Source organism: Patiria miniata, unplaced genomic scaffold, assembly GCF_015706575.1.
Source record: "Patiria miniata isolate m_02_andy unplaced genomic scaffold, ASM1570657v1 HiC_scaffold_19, whole genome shotgun sequence".
Classification (NCBI taxonomy): Eukaryota; Metazoa; Echinodermata; class Asteroidea; order Valvatida; family Asterinidae; genus Patiria; species Patiria miniata.
The window spans coordinates 10617500-10642792 of NW_024037057.1; the positions used below are offsets into that span (position 1 = coordinate 10617500).

At 38.7% G+C, this 25293-nt stretch overlaps 1 protein-coding gene across 4 annotated transcripts in view; it reads right to left on the reverse strand.

The window, feature by feature from the left end:
* Positions 1–1882: 1882 nt before the first annotated feature.
* Positions 1883–25293, reverse strand: part of LOC119725766 (metal cation symporter ZIP14-like) — a 29894-nt gene continuing 6483 nt past the window's right edge. Inside the window, exons 5-10 of one of the 4 annotated variants that reach the window (XM_038197330.1) lie at positions 24158–24313; positions 23343–23426; positions 21774–21999; positions 10816–11003; positions 9025–9177; positions 1883–2075 (exon numbers count right to left, since the gene is read on the reverse strand). In XM_038197330.1, the coding sequence (XP_038053258.1) occupies positions 9031–9177; positions 10816–11003; positions 21774–21999; positions 23343–23426; positions 24158–24313 (801 nt within the window). In that variant the 3' untranslated portion in view covers positions 1883–2075; positions 9025–9030. Of the gene's footprint in view, positions 2076–4704; positions 9178–10815; positions 11004–21773; positions 22000–23342; positions 23427–24157; positions 24314–25293 lie in introns of those variants that run through there. The other 3 variants (XM_038197332.1, XM_038197329.1, XM_038197333.1) reach the window with 3 other exon arrangements.

The following is a 25293-nucleotide window of genomic DNA, read 5'->3' on the forward strand; positions in this document are numbered from 1 at the left end:
ACTATTGTTAAAAGTGTGGATTCGGATCTACGAATCTCTTACACTGGTCACGAAGTGTGGATTTGGAACTACGAATCTTTAGTAAAATGTGGATTAGGAATTACGAATCCACACTTTGAACACGTCAGACAATTATTGTTCTCCATAATGAGCATGAATAGGACCGTCTGCGTGAAAATTTGCTTTCCGAAAATTACCAATGCATCTTCACTGTCAGATTCTCCGCCGTCACTGCAAAATCTACTCTTAGTAAGAAAGAAATCGTCGTCTGAACTATCCATTTGACGTAAGGAGCCTACACACACAAAATGACTTGGTTGTACAGTGGCATACACATGCTAAACACGCCAGGAAAAAATGTTGCAACCTGACGCCACTTCTGCGCTTGTGTACGAAGTATATGGAGAGTCATTTCAAGTATTTCCTAACAAAATTGGAAACATTTCTCAGTCCCAGATTCATGTCTTATCATCATTTTTGCAACGAATGACCTTCATTGAGATAATATGAAGGAAAAAGTGGCGTCAGGTTCCAACATTCTTTTCAATACTTCTGTTGACGCAATGGTTTAATTCGAAGAATACACTCGCAAGTGTGGATTGTTAATTTACGAATTCACTCGGCGCTTCGCGCCTCGTGAATTCTTAAATATTACGAATCCTCACTTTCTCGTGTATTCTCCTTAACTGAATAGGCTAGAACTGTCCACATAATGCCAGTCAGAAAACACTATACATGTACTATTAATATAAGGATTAAGACCGGTTGTCATCCCTTACAATCGACAGTGCAGAGACGATGTTTCATAGGCCAAAAAAAGGTTGCGTTTCCGGTAACTTTGACCATATACGTTAGGCCGGCAAAGGTTGTTTGTCGGGTGGAGAGCCCAACACCGATTGTTATTTTAAGAATTTACTATTCTTCTTAATATTAATATTCTTCTCGCCAAATTCGTTTCCAGAAGTGTTTGTCAAAATGAAAACATAAATGTAACTTCAATTGTCAATACATGAATGCACAACCCACTGAAGATGTTTTTTATTTTGTAATTACGTCATGGTGACGTCATCATGGGTCACGTGACGTCACTCGATTAATAATAAATGTAATCTAAATAAGAAATCAACGGCCGTTGAAACGTTGAGAATGTTGGTGTGCAAGGCAGTGAAAATCTCCGTTTTTCTTAAGAACATTTCTCAGTGGAAATACATGTATGCAAAGACTGGCATTGATGCACAGGTACATACCACATAAAAAATAAAAAAACAAATCCGACCATTCAGTTTCTTGGCGATGTTACCAGAAACACAATTTTTTTGGCCTGAAGTCACATAATCTGAAGAAAAGTCTTCTTTTCCATTTCCAACGCGATGCGTTACCATTCAGAGCTATCAGCTTGAATAGAACACGCCTATCAATACAGATAGACAGTGTTATAAGACGCACACCCACGTCCCCTGGCGTTCGTGCAGATTATGATGATATGGCAACTATATTAGAATCACAGATGATTCGTTTGACTCTGTGACAGTTAATGATTGTCTACGACAAATGAAATGGGTCACATCGTCGGTGCGTTCACATCACATGTACCAAGCTGAAGGATGTATCGACTTCCTTTACACCTTATCAGCATCGGGATCGTTTTCCGGAGGTCGTCAGTTCACATCCCATCTCAGTCAATTTCTCCGCTCATATTACTGGAAATGAACCTGACCAGTTCATCAAAGAGGCACATGGGAATATTTTGCTATTACCCGGAAATACCTACTATGTGCAATAAAACAATGTCCTACTTTTTATCCCAAGTAACTATGTTGTTTTAAAACAAAATTTCAGATCATGTAAACTAGCATGACAAATTTTATGGAACGAATTTCATCAGCTTTGTGTAAGTGAGTGAAACTTAAACGCCATACGAATATAAAATACTCATTTCAGAATGTCGATACGGCGCTGAAGACAGTGGCGGAAGGCGCGTGCTGCAGCCGAAAGCTTCTGAAAGAATGCAGGATCACCCCTGATGTCATTGCACACCTCTTCGATCGATGACGCCAACTCGAAAGTGGCAGATTCTGAAAGTGAGAATTTGTTTCGTATGGCGTTAAAATCTCCCCCACTTGCACAACGCTCATGAAACTCGCTCCATATTAGCTGCCAAAGTTTGATTTAATTCCATTGTTAAACAACAGAGTTATTTAGGATCAAAAGTTGGAGTTTTGTTTACGCGTAGTACCAATTTTTACTAGAAAATCCTTTCTCAAAGTGAAGTTAGGACTGGTACCAAATACCATGTGAAAGTATTGCAGCTGAAATGGTATCGTTCGGAAGACAGCAATCATTGAAGCTGGTTGAACCGAATAATTTACAACTAGGCCCAATTTCATACACCTTCTACACAACACAAAATGCATACACACAAAAGATATCTGTGTAAAGTCGGTACAAGTTTAATAAACGTAGCTTATTTCAAATATAACATGATTAAGAATAAAGGTTTATGTGTTAAAAAAAAAATACAATCCCAACACCATGATTGCCAACAGTAGTTTAAAACTTTGCTCGAAACAAAAATGCCGAACTGTTTCTAAAACAAAGCAAAAATAGCTAGAAAAGTCAAAATCGCTAGAATAATACGTAAATGAATAAAACACGACACAAATGAAGTAAATGAATGATAAGTCTAATTGCACAAAGATTATCACATCATTATAAGGTGTAGAAAATACCTGGGAAAACCTCAAAAGATTATAAAAATGGGTTTATTGATGAACACACAGTTCTCAATGGTACGCATGAAGAACTTTTTTAAATTGAGTAAGATGCAAGACAGTGCATTTGCACTAAATGGTGGTGGGGGGTGAACAGGCTGCGCAAACGCCCATAATTTCCGTGGAATGCGGTGTTGTTGTTTTTTTTAAAGGAGATTCCCTTTTGTGTTCCAACAATTATCAGTGGGCGAATACTGACAATGCTACTTAATCCCCATTGTACACTATACCCATTCCTACTCAAAGTCGGGAAACTTTGGTCTTTGCAATGCTTTCTCAATACATGAAGGTTAAATTGTTACGCAAATAAGGCTACTTCCCATGCCACGTATGAAAACACGGAATGCATTGCGAGGTGTGCGTATTGTACTCGATCAATGAACCAGTGTGTTTCGTTTCTTGCTTTGTGCCCATACCGTAGTGAATCACCCTATAGGGCCTACATAAAGCTATGGTGTGTGTACAACTGATCTAGTCAACATCATTATGTATGAAATATTAACCTATCAGAGTTACTTTATTTACAACTTCCTGAGGATTTCATCATAATAATTTGTGAGGAAGAATTAATGCAGGTCGATTCATGCGTTGCGAAATGAACTTCGCTTGTATGATGAAAAACAAGTTGATGGGGTTCTGCAACGCCACACAAGCGCAAGAGGCTTTCATGCTATCCAAAATCACGGGGTGCGTTCGAGCGTGCTATTCGTGTTAACGCGAGTAAACTCCTGAGCGCACGAACAGCAGGTACAACCCGCGGGCCAGCAAGAAAATGCTCTCCGTCATACCGGGAGCATCCTGAACCGAGAGTAATGCGCACGAAAGAGTAACACGCTCGAACGCACCCCAGTGTTGGACCAAAGTCCAGCACCGAGATTTCGGGACTTTTTTTAGCAAAAGTTTTACACGGCTTCTACACGGGTAAAATCTAGCCCTGGCCTGGACCAGTGTTGAAAGGCTCTACCCAGGTAGAAAATAAAACCTACATCCGACCCGTGTACAACCACTCGTCCCATGTTTAATCATATGGATAGTTCACTGGCCATTGCGCGCTACACACATTGAAGCTGCGCGCTGGTTCCGAATCTCTCCATTCGAATATGCTACGGGGACCAGTCACTACTCCCATCGTCCATTATACATGTATATAACAAAATTTTAAAAATGAATTAAGTACACTAAATAATTGTTAGTTGATTGATTCTTCTCCTAAATACCCAGCAGTTTTAACAGGTTCGATCTGTTAACTCCCTGAATGTATTATACAACCTAAGTCACAGCTTAATTGTTCACTATTTAAAAACAAATGCATTTAATAAATTATTAAGCGCAGTTTAATCGGGTTTATGGACGCGCGGACACCGAGAGAATTTTAAAGGAGAACCCCGATGTGGTTGTTCACGATAACGTCACACCTAGGGCGTCAACCGCTTCTCAAAAAGGGGGGCATACGTTGATCAGAACCAATGCGTGCACGAAGCGCGAAGCCCTAACGTCTTGGGGTTCGGGGCCCGAATCAAGGGCCCGAAAAAAATGGATTCTAGCCACTCTGTGGTGCGATCTGATCTGAAGCAATTTCTTACCACTTTAACCCACATTTTTGACCAAAAGATCTTCATTTAAAAAACAAATTTCCGAGTTTGGAGTCATTGAATCAGCTATTCTGAGTTATTGAATGAAATATAGGCTACCATTTTTATTCGTGGACAAAAAAGTGGGGGACCAAACGATATGATAACACCCCCCCCCCCTTTAACAAGTAGGGGGAAATCCCCCCCCCCCCCCCCGTCCCCCACCGATTGACGCCCAGCCTCACAGCACACATAGCACGCAGTAACTTGGCGTCGCGTCATTCCCAATTCCACCACAGTCCGGAAAAAAGGCAAGGCTTGCCGATGAATTTAACCCACCATCAGCCACCTTTCGGGCCCCCCTTTTCTCTTTGGGTTCAGAAGCTCCGCTTTCTTGTACTTGTTTTGCGTGTTTTCCCCAAACAAACACTGGTTCTATCTGTCTATCACCGCAATTATCTCAGCTTATTCCTGGAAATGTTATGATTCTATCAAACAGTTTTATATTGTATTCTGAATTGTTAACAAGGTTTTATTTAAATGTCATATAAATATTTTGATTTTTCTGGTACTTCAAAGGAAGTTTTTAATTGTTTGAAAACTAAAAGGCAATGCATTTAGTTGAATCCCGAACGTCTTGAATCCAAGTGGGAAGCAGTAATATTACATCTTCGTATGCATGTTGATGTTTTTATATGGCAACTAGGCTATATGCTTTACTTTTAAACATGTAATATTGCCATGGAAACAAATTCAATCTTTCAAAAGAACGATTTCTTGCAATGTATGTATTAATCTGCATAAAACTGCATATATTAAATTAAATATTTTATATAACTTATGTCAAACAGTTTACTGAACCCCAAATGGAGGTTGGTTGTTTCAGATAGATGAGTATTCATTGTAAGTTCATGTAACGCAATTCCATGAAATGGTTAAATATTGAGGTAGTCAGCAGATTGTGTTTACGCAGTCAGTCTCCTGACGACCGGCCGAGCATACTGTCGAAACGTTGAGTTCCTCCCATTCTTTTCAGAACCTCAAAACACTCACAAAAGAGATTTACCACATGCTGCTACCGCAAACAACTTATCATTACATTGTTTACCATGCAAATCTTCGAATCTCATCCAAAGATATCTTACGCGCTCTCTTACTATTAAGGCTTCTTTCAAAGCAGTTTAACCCTATTCAGGGAAGCTGGGAAGCAGCCCTATTCAGGGAAAGTTTGGGCAAGCCGATCGAAGGTCGTTCAATAAAGGGATGGGCACAATGCCCGGCAGCGACAGCCTTTGTGCAAACATGAAACAGCCGTTATACTACATGCAAGAAAACCCTCGTTTATAGGATTATCGTCGATGGTCCACTTGCGCTTGTGCACATTTCAGAACTTTCACAATATTCTGTATGCGTGCAATTTCATAAAACACATTATTTTTTTCTTCGGTACATTTCGAAAATGTTCGGCAGCAGAAAGACGGCCTGCCATTGTAGGCCATACTTTTTTTTAAGCTTGAGTTTCTTAAAGCCACGCAGCCGGTATCGATCCGGTATCGATCATGCAAAGCTAAAACCTTATGTTAAAACTACATGTACATGTGTACATGTATAGACAATGCACACCTACAATTAATATTAAACTTTAAATGCTGTATCGAGATATACATAACTTTTAAGTATACATGTAATAACATCAGGTCATTTCAGCAGATTTTTAGTATCTCTTATGCTTTCTCTGACAGCTCAACCGTTGTCCACCATTACTGGCAAAATCTACGGCTGAGAGGTAGAAAAAGAACGGTCTGTATCCAATGTGAATACACCTATCATGGATCCTACACACACAAAGATGAACGACTGGTCTGAGCTCTAGTACAAAATGCACTGAGCGGACTTGCCTTAATTGGTTGGACGCGTGATAACGGACCTCAATACCCGTTTACATGTTAATCGCGAATTTTCCAGGTGTGCCATTTTGTCGGGGTTTTTTTTGCATGACATCTAAAACGAACATATTCATAAAATTGTAAGCAAAACCACTTCTTATGTAAGATACACTTGTTCCAAAAATGTTAGGATATAATCGGAGGTATTGTGCAGTTTTTTGTCGTCATAGATGAAGTATTTACACAGGATGTAAACGTCAAATGTGACATCTTTTTCGAGGGGAACACCGTTTACCTAAATCTCGTTTTTAATTAGGCTTGCATTGAAAAGTATTAGAGAGATGTGGTCCCGAGCCGATAAAACAAATGCGACATTTCACAGTTAACTTTAAAGCTAAAGATACTGTGCTCAGCGTCAACATGGTTATGTAGTTATCGTTTATCAGAATTCAATAGTAAAGGCCAAGAACGTAGGATCAAAAATATAATTAGCTGGCTTAACAGACTTCGACGGCAGATCGAGTGCAGAGCCCTGCAAATTTGAAAGCCGCAGCGCGCAGTGAAGCGGTAAAGCTGTCTGGATCTTTATTGACATTCATGGTAAATTGCCACCTGTATGGGCCGTTAACGCACGTCTAACCAGGAGTTTTGGCTGATGAGACGTTAATCCTTGTGTGTAGGATCCGTGACATGCTACATATACATGTACTTGGTTGGCTCTTCTCCTAAGGACTTCCACAAGGGAGTATAACTAGGAGGTCATAAACACCGGGGCAAACCCCTTCTCTTAGCGATTAAGAAACTGGCCTGTTTTCATCCTGATGGTTCATAGGATGTATACATGTATATTACATTCACAGTAGCGAAGAAGGTACAAAAATATATTGTTGGTGAAATCTACTTTTACAAAAAAATGCAGTTAAAAAATTATGATCACTTGATATTTCGTCCAGTGCGTGTTGTTTTTCCCTGAATTATATTGTATTGCATTTATTTACATGTGACTATTTAACTGTAGATTCATTGAATCTATTACTGCCTGCTTTTGTGTTGATTACAGAGGCTGTTGGTTGTTACGGTATAGAAACCGTGGTCACAATTTTCTAAAAACGAATATCAGCAGTTTTAAATTGTGAAGCTGAACATATCAAGAAAAACAATTTTCAGTTGTAAGGAAACAAAATAACTATTTTTAAAACTATTTTACAAGAACGTTCGGAAATTGGTATCAGAAAATCCACACAGGCCTAATTGCTATTAAGATGTCTGAATATTACACACAAAAAACAGAAATTTCTAAGAGGAAAAATAAGTAAAACAGTTCATCGGCACCAAAGGTATATATAAAATACAAATTACTAAAAAAAAAGGCTTAAAATAATGCTAAGAGATCGGGCTCTTTTTCATTTGCCTTACCCTTCAAGCGTTGGCAGGAGAGGATTTGAAGGTAGATCAAACAATATCCAAAAATTAAAATCCTCCAAATTTAAGTATCAAATACTGGCCTAGAAGACAATACACCGAGTCATAGCCGGGTAACAAGCTACTCAAATAAACATTCCTTACTCACTGTTCATCTTGTGACTAGACAATGTGATTGACTTATCCTGGCTTTGACTACCAGACTACAATCTGGAATGAATGCATTCTGTCATTTTTCCCTTTATGCTCCGTAGTTCATTAAATAATGAAAGACAATTTGGGTGTTTTACATTGTATATCTTATTAATTATCACCTGCTACGTAGTTACAGAATTTGACAATATGCAAAAAAAAATACTGGCTTCGTGACGTTGGGTGTGTTGCCTAGCCATATACACATGATGACTTTGGAGAGATATGAAAACAATATTTTGTTTCGGCAAGAAATCCCCTGCCTTTTCAAAACCTAAACACCTGTACTTACAGTTTGTATCTTTGCTTTTATTATTATTCTTTTCATCATTACACAATTCTTGGTGGATTCTCTGTTTGCATATTTCATGTTCAACCTTTAACCTCCCAAAGAGCTACAAAATACTTCTAAAAGTAATTTGCATATGTGCGACCCCTAGTCTTAATGGTGTAACATTACTTCTTGTATTTTGTAGCTTTTGGTGTTTCGTTACTTTGTATCAAATAAATTCTGTGGAGGTTAGAGTTGTTTGATTTCGTATAATTAAATCTATTATCATAATACTGAAAGCAACTTACTCCAATTGCAATATGAACAGAATTGGCGGTTTTAGTTCATTGGAGGTGGTACATGTAGCACTTTTGTCTTGACGTCTGAAACACGCTTAATTACTGACTCGAGCAACTGTGACATTTTTTTAATTGATTCCATAACCACTGAATCATGTAGAATGCCATGGGCTAGTGGTTACGGTGTTTGACTCATGCACGATGATGCGTGGGTTCGAACCCTTCCGTGAAAGTGGTGTTTGTGCCCTTAGGCAAGACACTTAACTATAACTGCCTCTCTCCACCTAGGAGTATGAATGGGTACCTGTGAGGGTTGAGGACCGATTGAGCGCTGATATCGGCTACCGCGTGGTCCCATGGCCTGATGAACAGGGTAATAATTGTAAAAGGCTTTGAGATTGTTGATATGATGGGCAGTGCTATATAAGCATTACGATTATTATTTTTATTATTAAAAATGCTTTTTTTACACAAAGGTACCTCTGCTGAATTCAAATGACAAATTGGATGCACCATGCTCATAAAAATATATATTGGGTACACACGATGGTCATTATGGATTTCAGAAATATAAACCTAAACACATGTCTCCTTTTCACGAAGCCAACATACCTATAATTAAACAGCTATGTGCTCTCCGTATACTGTAAGGAGAATCATGATGACGTAGCCGGTCAGCAAGCCTGCGTTTTGAATCGCAAAAATCTTTAAAGAGCTACGTAAATTGAAGTCCTCGTGCTGGTTGACTGAGGTGAGTTCCGGCAACTGGTGGCAGCAAACAGAATATGTGGAATTAGAGGTCTACGAATATTCAAACACTGACATTGATGTAAAAGAAATTATTAATATAATCAGGGGTGTGAGTGACCACTGATAAAAACAGCTGAAAACAGCTGAAAAAGGTGTACAAAAACTGAACTTTGGAAATCTCCTATACTTTTGTACACAGCAAGTGAGGGAAAAAGCTAAAATCCAAAACAAAAAAAGCTGAAATCAGCTTTAAAGCTGAAATTTCACACCCCTGTTAATGTATGTATTGAGGCATGTTAATTATTCATGCCAGGTAACTGACCAGCTTTCATTTGACAGATTTTAAAGATTGATATTAGGGCTAATACAGGGCGAGTAAAAAAAAGCAGAACCCAAACCTCAAAAAACGTATTTTATATTTAAACAAATATGTAGCATCAAAAATAATTGTGACTGGAAAGCCAATTTCATAAGCTACTTTACATGAAAAAACTTACTTATATTGCTCAATTCGTTCAAAGTATATCACCATTTAAACACAATGAACCTAAAACCTCTTTCGTCCAAAAATGTGATTTCAAGAATTGTTGTCACAATTGTCTTCAAACGTCATCAGCGATGAAACCTCAGTTTAAAAGTCAACAATTTCCACAAAGTCCTTCTGAAGGCCTGTCTTTTGTAAAAAACAAGGTGGATTTTATAAATCATATTGTTTGCCCAAGCAGGGTTGTTAATAGAGATATTGTGTACTACAGTTGGTGACAGTTGTTGAAACAAGTACTCTGTGCCATTTTTGTTGTTGTTCCAAACAGTCAGAACACACAATAATTTTTTTTTTTTTGTGGCGAAACAGGTTTTAAGTTTATTGTGTTTAACTGGTGATATTGTTTGAACGGATTGAGCAATTTCAGTAATTTTTTCATCTAAAAGTCGTTTCTAGAATTGGCTTTCAGGTCATTATCATTATTGGTGCTACAGTGTACAAATTTTTTTAATATCAACCATATTTTGGGGGTTTGTGTTCCGCTTTTTTTTTACTCACCCTGTATTCCTTACAGAAGCTTTCCAATTCATGTAAAAAAATCTGACATTTGACAAAGAATAAAACTACTCAAGTAAAAACAAAATTACATCACAGACATTTAAAACCGACTAGGCGTCTGAACACTGATAATGGCCCGAGCTGAAAACGAGAGTCATTATCCCTGTCCAGGCTACTAGTCAGTTTTAAATGTAGTTTGTTTAATACCAGCTACCTGTAGGCACATAATTATTCCCACTCATAAATACCTTTCGGTCAGACAGTCAACAATTCACAAATCTCCAACGATTTCATTCAACAATTTTACTTAGTAAAACACCCCTCAGGCCATGTCTGTGGTATGTGCCTCGCACGCGTAGTGCTGAAAATCTCCTTATATGGAAATTGAAGCACATGGTGCATACTGTGCAATGTGGCGCAGAACACAGCGGTGCTTTACTCACATGACAGGCTCTCGAACACTATGAATTGGTTAACTGTCTCAGGTATTTATGAATCAATTTTATTTTTTTAATTGACATCTTGAAAACCTCTCAACTTCTATAAAAAAAAAATTGTTTTGAACAAGCACTTTGGATGAGAGCGCAAACACAACTTGAGGAAAATCTTACCATATCAACTAAAGATATGTACAAGAACATTCCGCCTGCCAGTGCAAATATGTAAGGCTCTAGCGACGTTAACTGTCCCACTAGGATACCCACTACGAGGCCTCCATAGCACGTCAGCGCTGATAACAGGTTGAACGTCAACGCCTGCTTCACAGTCATGCCTGATTTCAGTAAGATTGCAAAATCACCTGAAATGGAAAGATAAAAGAAAACCTCCTGCATAAAATCATGTGATCGAATTAAACAGTGGGCATTGTTAACCCTCACTATTTTACCTCGCCACAATTAACGTGTTTAACCACTGGCAAGTGCAAATGCCACGCAACGTTAACACAAAGTTGCTGTGCATTTTGGTCTTCTCAATATGACCACATACATGTATGCAGGTGAGGTGTATGTCACACGCCTCGGGGTCAATTCACTCGCCAACACACCAAACAATTGTAATCACATTCCTCACACCCAATTGTTCTAAAAGTACATTTTAGCAGTGGTTTTCTTGTTTGGCGACTTCAGCTCTACGCAAGACTATGTAGCGCCACGCAGCGTGATTCTGCATGAATGACAGTGGGTAAGGGTTAAACAATGCCAACAACCAAATGAGATTCCCTCCTCCCCAGAGCCAGCTATAGTGAGGTACAAATGTACATTAGTAACAAAAATGCTAAGGATCGTTACACAGTGGACAAAAGCACAATTTTTTCACCAAAGCATCTCCATGGTAAAAAAGACGGACGCAAAAAATTGGATGATGAAAAGGGCATGTATGACGTCATTATGACATCATCAGCTAATTATTACATGAAAAAATATAAATTAATAATAATCTTCAGAACTGCAAGCATCTGAACAACAAATTTGGTATCAAATTAAAGGGGACAACAACATCTTTCATTTGAGTGGTATGTCATTGGGATGGAATATAGTTGAGGGTGATTTTGTGGGTCAAAAAACCTTTTTGGTCAAAAGACCTGTTTTTTCGGCACTTTGACACCTTGTTTTAACATGCAAACAGTATGTGGTATTGTGAGATGTTGTTTTTAAGTCAGAGAGAAAAATGCATTTATGCATTTATTAAATAAAATGCAAAAATGCATTTATTGCCCTAAACCCTTCAACATTAGCCAGGAATTGAGCATATACTTCTCCGGCGTTACAATTTAAACCTTTTTGTGGACAACGTAGTTTTTCTGGTGTAGTTTGCATGCAGATAATGCAAGCAGTCCAATCCATGATGACTGTCCTGAAATACGACAGTAACAGTTCACATAAGCAATAAAAAGGTAGACTGTTCAAACCAATTATACGTTCCAATGTTGCAAAATAATACGTTTTGTGGAAGTTTGTAAACTTGCAAAGGTATATTTTACACAAGATGAATTATATCTACAATTTCTACAAAGACTTCTGTTCATTTTTACCAAAAATCTCTAATAATTAATAAACAAGACTACAGATGAAGCTTTTTTAAAGATTATTTATTTGCACGATCTCAGTCGCAATCCAGCTTTGTGGAAACAAGAAAGGATAAACTACTCACACAGTGGACCTTCAGAGATGCTCTGCTCGTGTCACACAGAAGATGATGTCTGATGGATACTTCAATAGGATAGACGGTCCATCAACGACAAGGGTGGTGCATTTAATCGAGAAACACACTTGTGCTTGTGCATCATGGATAATTGTTTGTCTTATTCACGTCCCAAACTAAAAACCTTTACAAACTGCAGGACATGACTTGCTGCACTGGTATTGTGTTTGTAATGGTTACAGCCCGATAGTACGAAGGTTCTCTAGTCCGAAGGGTCATTAGTCCAAAGGTTCGTTAGTCCGAAGGTTCAATAGTCCGAAGGTTCGATAATCCGTAGGCTCGATAGTCCGAATAGACGATAGGGTTCGATAGTCCGAATAGAGAAAAAGGTTTGATAGTCTGAATTGAGAATAAGGTTCGATTGTCCGAATGGGCAATACGGTTCGTCAGTATGGCTCTTCGGACTATCGGACCTTACTGTTGATTTGGACTATCGGACCTTATTGTCGATTCGGACTATCGGACCTTACTGTCGATTCGGACCATCGAACCATCGTAGATTCTTTTCGGACTATCGAACCTTATTGTCAATTCAGACTATCGAACCTTTGGACTATTGAACCTTATTTTCAAGCCCACTGACACAAACTTTTGCCAGGGGGTGCTGGAATTTCTAAAGGACGGACAAAATTAATGCGAACACGGAGCGCAAAGCCCTTACGGCGTGGCTTAAAGGGCCCCTAAAAGTTTTGGAATATGGATGCTCTGTGGTGCAATATGAGGCGATTCCTAGCCACTTTCATATGACTTTTTTAGCAAACGTTTTTTGAGATTATCAAGACAATTTATTTCACTTTTTTGTTTAGAAAATACTGTTGCTCTTATAACCTTTCTACTGTACTGAAAAGTCGAAAACCCTGTATTTTTATCTCCATTCTTTGCTCCATTTAATTCTGGACAAAGAATTGTATCATTATGCATGACATCGCATGTAAATATTATTGTTGCTAGGCTGCTTTCTTACATTTAGTAAATTCCGTCGTGTATGTTTTGTTTTATTTTCCGAGCCCTTACGGCGTGGGGCCACAGGGCCAGGGGCCTGCTTAAGGCCCCTGAAAATGTTGGATTCTGGATGCACTGTGATGAAATATACTGAAGTATATACTTAAACTTATAAAACCCGAAAGGGTGTTTTTTGGTTCAAGTTAAAACAAAATGGTTCCACTGGAAGCGGGTGAATTTCTGCTAATAAAAATATTCACACAGGCCTAAACGATGTAGCTCTTGATATATTTGCAGTGTTATTTGTTTGTTACAGGGAATGGCAAATATAAAAGACTAACAGACCAAATGCATCTTTATGTTTATGATCGGTATGTGGCAAGTTTGGGGCTAGGCAAGGATTTATCGGTCTACTGAGTTTTTATGAGAAAAAACTTGCAAAGGGTAACACATGAATAGGCTTTTTATTAAAACGAAACTACACTGGAACTAGTTTCAATGGAAGCCCGTCCCACTCCTATTAGGTTGGGATGTGTGTGAACCTTGATATTTGTTAATGTTGAGTACAGAATGCTAGCAACGTCAATGAAACTTTTAAATGAAAAGAAAAACCTTCGGGGAAAGGTATGAACTTTGCCTCTATTGAAAGATCGAATGAAAAAAAATCGTGGCAAGCATAATCAACTTTGCCACCATTGTCATGGCCGAGGTGTCATAGACATGTCGTGATTTTAGATACATTGAGAGAAATATCGATTATGCACTGCCTGAAAATTTAGAAAATACCCCCTCTTGATATTTTACAGTGTTACTTTGTGCTAGACGTTCGAAGCGCCGCGCCAAAACTAGAAACGAACAAAACTAAGGAGATATTTTTAGAGCAAGCATAATGTATAGCGCAGCGGCGCAATTTCAACGTCGTAGAACACTGCTGGCTGGAACACATTTTTGCCCGGGAGTAGGGGGTGCTGAAGCATATTTCAGCACCCCAATCCAAAAAGTTGGGGGTGCTGCAGCACCCACAGCACCCCCCGTTCCCGCGGGCTTGTTATTTTCGTTTCGGACTATTGAACCTTCGGACTGATTAACCTTATTCTAAATTCGGACTATCGAACCTTTGGATAAATAAACCTTCAGACTGATGAACCTTCGGATTAATGAAGCTTCGGACTATTGCATCAAATGTTCGGATGAACGAACCTTATTTCATTTTCGGACTAACGAACCCCCCTTATGGAAATTTTGTGCATTTGAACTATCGAACCTTCGGACTAAAGAACCTTCGGACTATTGGACCTTCGGACTATCGGGCGGCCCCCGTTTGTAATACATTGTTAAAAGACGTACCATCACCATTTCCGGCCACTCTGTTAATCTATTTCAGGTTACCACGTTCCTTTCTGTCTGGCTCCTAACCCATACCTCATTACCCGTAATATACAACACATATAAGAATGTTACATCTTCCAGCTATAGTACCGGTAAATGGTCAAAACAAATGGATGTGGTAAAGACCAAATTCAAGGAGCCACACAATTTCACACAATTTATTTTCTGCGTGACAAATACCGTCATTGTAGCACTTTTGTCCATAATCAAAAATGCTTAGATTTTTCAAGAAAATTTTAAAATAGTGACGTCACTGCAACAGCAAATCAGCTTATTGTTACTTAAATGTCACTGATTATATCACTCTTCAATTCCCTGACCCTCAAAATGTCAAATTAATTACTTGGAATCTCAACACAACGCTTCACGACCTTATTTTCTACAATTAATTACTGTACGAGCTCGGTAGTATATTGTGACGTCATTATTACGTCATAAAGTACCCTTCCTGTCATCTGATTTTTTGCATCCTACCCTATTTTTGATCGTTACACACTGGCAAAGCTTTGGTGAAAAAAATGGTGCTTTTAAATACCATGTAACGATCCTTAGCATTTTTGTTACTAATGTAGCTCGCTATAAGGGCGCTGTGTTATGGTCATCATTCTCTTACATCTGTGTCTCTGAGTTAACCCGAATTTCCTTGTTTCTGTATGCCGTATGTGAGTGATCCTTTGCTATTAATATAATAAAGCATCAGTGATACCAGAGGACCAAGATCAGACCGGTATTTCCTTCTGATGATTGTGAAAAATCTGACAGCGTTTTGAGATCGTCTTGTGCTGCTTTGGACATCTATCGCGTGGACCCAAGTCGGTAAGGAACAATAAGATTGCGTCACTGGCATTCCTCGGGACAATTGACAACAATGGGTGTCGTGCGTTGGATCTTTTTGACATGGCTAGCACTGATCGTTCTGAAACCACTTCTTCCACCCCAGCATGATGTCAGATATGTCATTTCCCCTTTCTCTGTATCACTCAAACTGCCCTTTGATCATAAGGGCTACTGCAAGGCTCGTATCCTGTATTGCAAGAACTCATCAGCAACATTTTCAATTCCCCTACTCGTATGTGGTGATGTCAACCCCAACCCTGGCCCACGTTCTGATCCAGTGCCACAACACAATTTATCATGTCTCCTTGCCAATTCCCGTAGCATTCGCAATAAGGGTCCCGAGCTGCAAACATATCTACATTCTACACAAGCTGCCGATATTCTCTGCCTCACTGAAACCTGGTTAACTCCTCATGACAACGACTCCATTCTTGGTTTTCCAGATGATTACGTAATATACCGCAGGGACCGTTGTCAGGGACGCCGCGGTGGCGGTATCCTTACAGCGGTTCGTTCATCTTTGACACCAATCAGATTATGTACTTTCGCCCATCACAATGAACTTGAACTCATGTGGCTATCTCTCAAATTGCAATCTGAGAGTTGGCTACTCGGTCTTGTGTATCGTCCCATCCTCAAGTGTTGCCTATTGGCCCAAACTTAGAGAGGCGATGGAATCCATTCACGTCGATAACTACGATGGGTGCCTCTTTGTTGGGGATTTCAACGTGGACTTCAACCATCAAAGACCGGCTTCAGCTCATTGATCTCATCTTCTGGAAATATCTGCCGATTTCAACCTTGAGCAGCTTGTAAGGTCGGTCACGAGACCATCTGACCACCACGCTGATCCGATGGAAGGTTCGACTACTGACCTTGTCTTCTCGGATCGCCCTGACCGCTACTCATCAGTTACCACAGTACATATCACTAGGAATAGAAATATCCAACCCCCGATCTACATCTTAGGAGACGCTCCACTTGCTACTACATCCTCCTTCCAATATCTTGGCATTGTTATTGATTCTAGACTTACCTGGAAATCTCATGTTAGCACCATTGTTTCCAAAGCTAACCGTCTTTTAGGCTTTATCCGGACAGTAGCACGTGGAGCCTCTCCATCTGCCATCTTTTGCTTGTACCGGTCCCTTGTCCTTCCTATTTTGGAATATGGCTTACCTGCTTGGGACCCCTATTAGTGGAGCTGCTTAGGTCCATTTTTGGCCCAAATCGTGCACTTTGTGGTAAAAGCATGAAATTTGGCAGGTTGGGTCCAAATGGGCTAGAATTCATTTTAAGATCGGGACCCATCCTGGATCTTGCCCATTTTGGGGGCGGAGCTTGATTTTTTTTTTTAAAGGGGGTGCAAACAATACAAACTCATAAAAATCGTATTTAACATCCATTTTCCTTGTTTTTCTATGATTTGAAATAAACTTAAACATAAAATACAACATTCTAGCATTCGAACACCAGTTAATTTCCACCCATTTTGTGGGCGTGGCCTAAATGTACAAAAGAGGCGGTATATATTAGCAGTTTGGTTCTAATATGGAAAACATTATTCGGTTTGGTAGTAAAATCCTGAAAATTGGCCAGTTAAAATGGGCTGAAAATAATTTTAAGAGGTGAACACATCTTGGATCTTGCACAATTTTGGGGGCGGAGCTTGATTTTTCAAAAAGGGGAGTGCAAACAATAAAAAAAATCAGAAAAACTGTATTTAACATCCATTTTCCTTTGTTCTTCATGCTTGAAATAAACTTAGACATGAGAAATAACTTTATGAGAAATAACACGTTAAAATTGTGCAGCAGCAGGATTCCAGTCGAACCAGTGAGTTTGGTGGTATGAGACATTATCTTACATTGAAAGACATCATCTTACATTGCCGACGCGCATGGCTATGGCGACGCGCGCGCATACCAGAAACCAGAGCCTTTTTTGGCCTAATAATCGTTTTCTTCGTTTCGTATGAATAAAAAGGAGTAAATGCTTCAGATTTCAAATATGCACTTGCCATTTACAAGGCTGGGTTGGGGCAACCTTGAAATTATAAAGCAAAATAATTCTGCGCAAAAACTACTGCATTTATTAAAGTTCATAAAGTACAAATGATACCATATGTTTGTATGAATAAAACATGGCATTTGCTTTTTCTACCACTTTCGAAGCATTTACTCGCATCAGTATGAATGAAAATTAAGCAAACACTTTTACTAAAAACCATTTGCTCTTGAGTAAATGGCCTGCAAAATGTAAAGCTTTACATGTTTATAAGTTTGCAGAAAATAAAACTATCGTAACCGAAACGGAAAGCGGCACCGGGGAGGGTCACGTGCTGGAGGACAGATACAAAAAAAGCGCATCAAACGCGACGAACGCAATGCCGTTTACGTGCACAATGCGCTGTGCATTGGCACCCATGGTCTACATGTGGATTGGGTTTTCAGTCCCTACCTGATTCCGTGGGTTTTCCCCAGACTATTCTTCTGGGGTTTTCCTCCCACCTCTAAAACTGTAATTTCTTCTCATTGTCTTCTCTCTACGTTTTTTTTCGGGGTTTGCGAGCTACAGTGCCTGGGGCATGCACTTTTGAGGATCCTTGGTTTCATTACCAGAAAAATTTTTATTTATCGTTTACTTCGTTTCGTATGAATATAAAGGAGTAAATGCTTCCGATTTTAAATATGCACTTGTCATTTACAAGGCTGGTTTGGGGCAACCTTGAAATTATAAAGTAAAATACTTCTGCGCAAAAACTACTGCATTTATTAAAGTTCATAAAGTACAAATGATACCATGTTCGTATGAATAAAACATGGCATTTGCTTTTGCTACCATTTTGAAGCATTTACTCGCATCTGTATGAATGAAAATTAAGCAAACACTTTTACTAAAAACCGTTTCCTAAATTCTGAAAATAATTACTTTTACCTTTAAGCTTTTGCTACACTATAAGCGTTTACTGCGTTTCTTATGAATAAAAAGGAGTAAATGCTACAAATTTTAAATATTTACTAGTCATATTTCAAGGTTGGGTTGGGGCTACCTTGAAAATATAAAAGCACATAATTCTGCGCAAAAATTACTGCATTTATTAATGTTAATCGCGAAAAAGTACAAATAATACCATACGGTAGTTCGTATGAATAAAAACTGGCATTTGCATTACTCCCATCTGTACGTTTCGTATGAATATAAAGGAGTAAATGCTTCAGATTTCAAATATGCACTTGTCATTCACAAGGCTGGGTTGGGGCAACCTTGAAATTATAAAGCAAATAATTCTGCGCAAAAGCTACAGCATTTATTATATGTTAATCGCGAAAAATTAATATTAACAAAGTTCATAAAGTACAAATGATACCATGTTCGTATGAATAAAACATGGCATTTGCTTTTACTTCCAATTTTGAAGCATTTACTAGCATCTGTATGAATGAAAATTAAGCAAACACGTTCGTGTAGGTTTTATATGAATTAATCCCTAATCCCTATGATCTCAGAATAAATACAAGATTTCTATTGTTTTAGCCACTGTGACCTTGACCCTTGACCAAGAATGATCCACAAACCAAATTTGAAGTTCACATGTAAAGTATTTCTCAAGTTATCGCGCTGACAAAATTTCTTTTGTTTTAGCCACTGTGACCTTGACCCTTGACCTTTTGGCCTCAAATGCAATAGGCTTCTTTGGATTGCAAGGACAATCTACAAACCAAATTTGAAGTTCGTATGTTTAGTATATCTCAAGTTATCACGCTGACAAAATTTCTGTTGTTTTAGCCACTGTGACCTTGACCCTTGACCTTTTAGCCCAAAATGCAATAGGCTTCTTAGGATTACCAAGAAAAATACACAAACCAAATTTGAAGTTCATATGATTTTGATAGTGCTACATGCAGAACTTCATTAAAAAAATTTGTCCTGCCATTTGGGTTTCCTTTTTTTGACTCACCCTGTGTAAGTTACTTGTAGACAATCATAACAATTTAGATATGATTTTTTTTTATAGCCGCCTACTTTAAAATGTAGCTCCACCCCTAAAGGGCAACATTTAGTCTTGCAACCGTTTAAACTTATCTTTACAGTGTATGGTAAACATAGTTAACCGATGGAAAAGTTGTGTTTTTACCAGCAAAAATGATGATTTTCCCTCGTTTGAATCAAGCTGCTCCAATGTACCGCCTCTTTACATATTTAGGCCACGCCCGCAAAAGGGTGAAAATAACACGTTAGAATGTTAGAATTTACATCCACTTTGTTTCAAAGCATGAGAAACAAAGTGAATGTAAAATACAGTTTTCTGAGTTTTCTTTTTTTGCACTCTCCTTTTTGAAAAATCAAGCTCCGCCCCCCAAATGGGCAAGATCCAGGATGGGTCCCGATCTTAAAATGATTTTTAGCCCATTTTGACCCCACATGCCAAATTTCATGCTTTTACCACAAAGTGCATGTTTATTCGCTTAGCAGCTCCACTATAACATTGTACCACCGCTGATCAACAAAAGCTTGAATGAGTTCAACGCACAGCTACCCGTATTGTTCTAGGTCAGCGGAGGGGGGAAATGCCATATGAGGAAAGACTCCATCGGCTCAACTGGTCCATGCTCACTTCCAGAAGAAATTTCATTCTGTGCTCATTTGTATTCAAGGTATTATACGGTCTAGTACACTGTGAATACGTCCATGAGAACCTTCATATTAATCCACGTCATCCAAACATCCTCACATTTCTTGACCTTCCTGCTCGTACTGATGCTTTATTCCATTCACCAACCCGTTGCTTTCCTAGACTCTGGAATCACTTACCTACTTCAATACGGGATTCTGCAGTGCTTAATTGACTAAACTCATTTCTAGCCAGTCTCAAGACACACTTCCATGACCAGCTCACATTATAGCGCAATTTACTTAATCTTAAGTTTAATCTTCGGGCTTCCCTTTATTGTGTTATTTCCCTGCCATTTGTAATCTTGTTCTTGCGTATTTGTTTGCCTTTTTTGTCCTGTTCATTTGTCATTATGTGCGGGTCCGCATGCTTCCGAGCAACAGTGATTAGATTCGCTTTTGCGGTCCCTGACCCACATAATCGTTTTCTTTGTGATTTTTTGTGTCTTACTGGTTATTGTTCAACTCCCAATTGGGAAGCCCACTCCAGCTGTCATTTAAAGTGCATGCCCTCTACTTCATGATTTTTTAATAATTTAAATTTTAATTTAAATTTAAATTACATGTTTATACGATTCTTTTGTTGTGCGTTTCAACCACTTTTGTGTAATTTTTGTTTGGTTTTGTATCAATGTTTGTAATTCTTTGTTGAGGTCAAATAAATAATAATAATAATAATAATAAGATGCCTCACTTTTCCGCTTATCTTTGGAACAAGTTTAAACATATTTATGATACTAATAATCAATTACAAAAACTCTTGTTTTGGCATAGAATTTGAATTTTTCTCTCGAACTTAAAAACAACATCTCACAATACCACATACTGTTTGCATATTTAAACAAAGTGTCAATTTGACTACCCAAAATCCATGATTTTAGCCTAAAAAACATGTCTTTTGACCAAAAAAGGTTTTTTTGACCCACAAAATCACCCTTAACTATATTCCATCCCCATGACATACCACTCATATGAAAGAGCTTGCTGTCCCCTTTAATTTGATACCACATTTGTTGCTGTAATAATGCTTGTACATGTAGTTCTGAAGATTATTATCAATTTATATTTTTTTCATGTAATAATTAGCGGATGACGTCATAATGACGTCATACATGCCCTTCCCATCATCCAATTTTTTGCGTCCGTCTTTTTTTCGAAAAGGTATACCATGGAGATGCTTTGGTGAAAAAATTGTGCTTTTGTCCACTGTGTCACGATTTTTTCACTAAGGTACCTCACTACTAAGGTTAGATTATGAGGACCTGGTAAAGAGGTTTTAGTTCACGTTTATTCACGCTCTGCCACACTCCCAGCTTTTGTGTGATTGTGGCATCTATGGTATACGGAAAGCCATGCATGAACAAAAAGATGAATATTTGGATGTAGGAGATTTCAACACAGCGGTGTTCTCAAGATAGCATTCACATTATATGGCCTGTGATCTTTACATAATATCAAGTCAGTATAACGATCAGTGCTTTGGGGAATTGTGTTTTCCAGTACAACCTGCAAAATCTACACTCACCTAGCTCATGAGGAAACTCTTCACAGATAACAGCTACAGACGTTGAAATTCCTTGGAATACGGAGATTGAAAACGAAGCTCCTATCGCCAGACCGTCCACAAAATTATGCAGTCCGTCGCCGAAGATGATCATGTAAGCCACTGCGGCTATGCGGACCTTACCATCATCGGTCAAGGCCATGTGTGAATGACCATGACCATTGGAAATCTGAGTCTTTGTTGCATCCTGTAGTAAGAAATATAGAATGATACAACTGAAGAACTTAACATGCAGTCAAGCACAACACCTGCAGCTGATTTCATGAAACTTTACGCAATGGCATAAATCCATACATGTGCCAACAATTCATTGCGCAAGTTGTGCAACACTTTATGATGTGCAACATTTCATTTATGCCAATTTCATAAATCCGCGACTTGCACTTGTAAATTATAGCGTAACTTGCGCAATCATTTTAGGTGGTGCAAGTTGTGGCGTAGCCATTGAAAATGACCTTTTTTAGCAGTAAATCATGATCATGGTGGAGCCTGTTATTGCACAACTTATCAAGGTTGATACAAGACACACACAGCTTTTTTTTTAAGTGTAAGAATTTCCATTTTACTTGTTGCAGAGTTTTTAAAGTTACCGTAACATTCCGAAGAAAGTCAGAAAAAAAAATAGTTTCAAAATGGCGGGCGGAGGTGATGCAACGACTTTAATGAACTAACAAAATCATACACAAACAATTGTCGTATATGGTGTTATTATCCTCGTCCAAGATGTTGAGATTACTGAAATCGTTGCCTAGCTACACCAAGTTTTGTGAAATCGATCGCAAATTTATTGAGTAAAATCAACGGCCAAGTATACTGCTAACAGTTGTTTTTATTGGTAATCGCTTATCACAAAGCCAGAGGGCCACGCAAGGAGCGGGCTACAAAGGAAAAAATAAAGTAAAAAGTTACAGAGAGACAAGATATTTATTGACATCTCTTTTGAACTGGGATAGATTATAAGTTGGTGGAAAACAGGATTCAGGTAAGGAGTTCTACAGTGCAGCAGTAGCAGGACAAAAAGCTACATGTAGAAGAATATCTCACGGAACTGGCCTTTGGAGCAGATACAGTGAAGGGAGGCGAGGAGATTGCACAACGTGTGCTGCGAGTGAAGGTGCGAACAGAAGGGACAACAAGTGAGAGACCTTCTGAGCCATTTAGCTACGGCGCGTAATCACTTTAGCTGCGGGTTAGTATCAGTGAAAATACCAGTCTTTGTTCAAGGCTGCCTTTGTTTTTGTGCAGTTGGTGTCAGTGAAGTTGTGCCTAGGCAACAATAGAGGGCGCTACCAACAAGATAAAAGTGCAGTCTGGGGAACGTTGGCACTAGGACCCGAAAATCTCTAAGCATAGATACATGTACTATGTACCTCAAGCACATGAGGTATATATGTACTTGTACTCAAAATATCTGGGGTTGGAGTTCCAAAATTTCCCAAGACCAGGAACTATCTGCATTCAGGGATGAAAAAATAAATGCAGCCTTGAACAAAGACTATCAACTGTTAGTAGCTACAGTGCAGGGTTTACCTGTGTGCTCTGCTGTTCATCGTTTTCAATATTTCCTAATCGTCGGAATCCAGCGTTTGGACCAATTGATAAAAACTGTTCCTTCTGGATAAATAAGGAAGTAAAAAAAGTACTCCAAATGAAGGAGAAAGGCATGCACTACGAGCTCCATTTCTCATGTTTTGCTTGAAGAACTGTCCAGTATTGTACATCGAACAGCAATAAATTATTCTTTCATTGTGAAACTCAAAAATCTTAAAAGTATAAAAATAATAAGACAAGAAACACAATGAAGGGGACCACTTTGCATCCGTCACGTTAGCAGTTTTTCCAATGGTTGTAATTTTTTTCAAGTACCACAAACCACCCAAAAAGTTTTTGAAATGTGAATTTTAAGTTTTAAAATCACCCTCAAATGTCGAAAATGGACAGAAAAAGTTACGTAAGTTTTATGTCCACTTTTTGATGGAAATTTTAGGATAATGTCAAAAAGCAATATAAATAATCAACTCAAATCATCGTTAGCGAAAGGCTGCATGTCCATTCATGTGTTGAAATTCGTCTTTGGTGGTTTCAGGTATTTAACAAAAAAAATCACAACCACTGAAGAAAACTGCTAACGTGACAGTAGACAAGTGGCTCAATTTATTGTGTTTCTTGTCATGTAACTTTTGCAAAATTGACGAGTAACAACCTGCCATGATATCACGGATTTCAATACACGTTCACATTCACACAAGGCTACAGTATGATAGGTGCATGAACTGGCCACTTCGCACTAGACCCTAATTCCAACTAATCAGTTGTCATGGTAACACCAAGTTGAATTTATATACCTCATCTTTGTCTTCTGTGGATTCCTCCTCAGCATTGATGAAGCCGTTCCCCATAGCGCTGTCTCCCGATGTTATCTTGTAGATGTCGTGGTGTTTGGTCATGTCGTGCATTGCAGTCACCTGCATGTCTGCCAACTCATCAGACGACTCTTTTTTCTATACAAATAGAAAAGAAGAACAGAATTCTTGACAAAAACTAAAAGGACAATGCAGAAGAGCTGTCCAACTCAATCAAGCAATGTCAAAACCTGACAAACTTGGTTAAGGGCATTGGATTTGTGGTCTGCGGGTAAAGCTGCAGGTTGTGGGTTCGAGTCCAGCCCAAGGTCATGGTGCGTGTGCCCTTGGGCAAGGCACTTTGTCACTCATTGCTTCTCTCCACCCAGGAGTAAATGGGAACCTGTGAGGGCAGAGATGGTTATTTGCACCAAAATGGCAACATTGAGCTGTATATTCCCCAGGGAGCTGAGATGGTGTTTGGAAAGATTCATGGGCCCAATGAGCAGGGGTAATAATGATGTACATGTAGCGTCTTGAGCACCAGTCCTGGTGAATATGTGCGCTTTATAGATACCCACTATTCTAAACAGCAATAATACAGACATGACTCCTAAAAAAACAATAAAACGTCATGAATGTGACTAATTTTGTTTATGTCTAACATCAACTTTTAATGTTGAAATACTTTTAATGTTTAAAGAAGTGCACTTTAAAAAAAAAGCAAAAAGAGATGTCTCATAGTTGTCATACATTGTACATTTCAGGGAACTAGAAATGACTACTAAATATGTTTCTGGGTAAAATTTATGTCATGATCCCTTTCAGTACACTCAGCATACATGTATTTAAGTTCACGTACTCCGGAGATTCATCCTGACCTTTCGATTTACTAGTTTACCAGGTACTGTCCAGATGTATCATCTTGCAAAGACAGTGCGAAATTGAATATAAACAGTAATTAAGACAGGAATGCTGACCCCACATTGATGACATGTGTGCCCCATTATCGTACATGTATAAGAGCATGGGAAGTGAATGTACATCTTCAAGTCAATCCTCAGTTTACTGCGGCTAACTTTTTACCCAACATATACAAAGTTTTACTTTTTATAAATTTGAATATTTATCTTGTAATA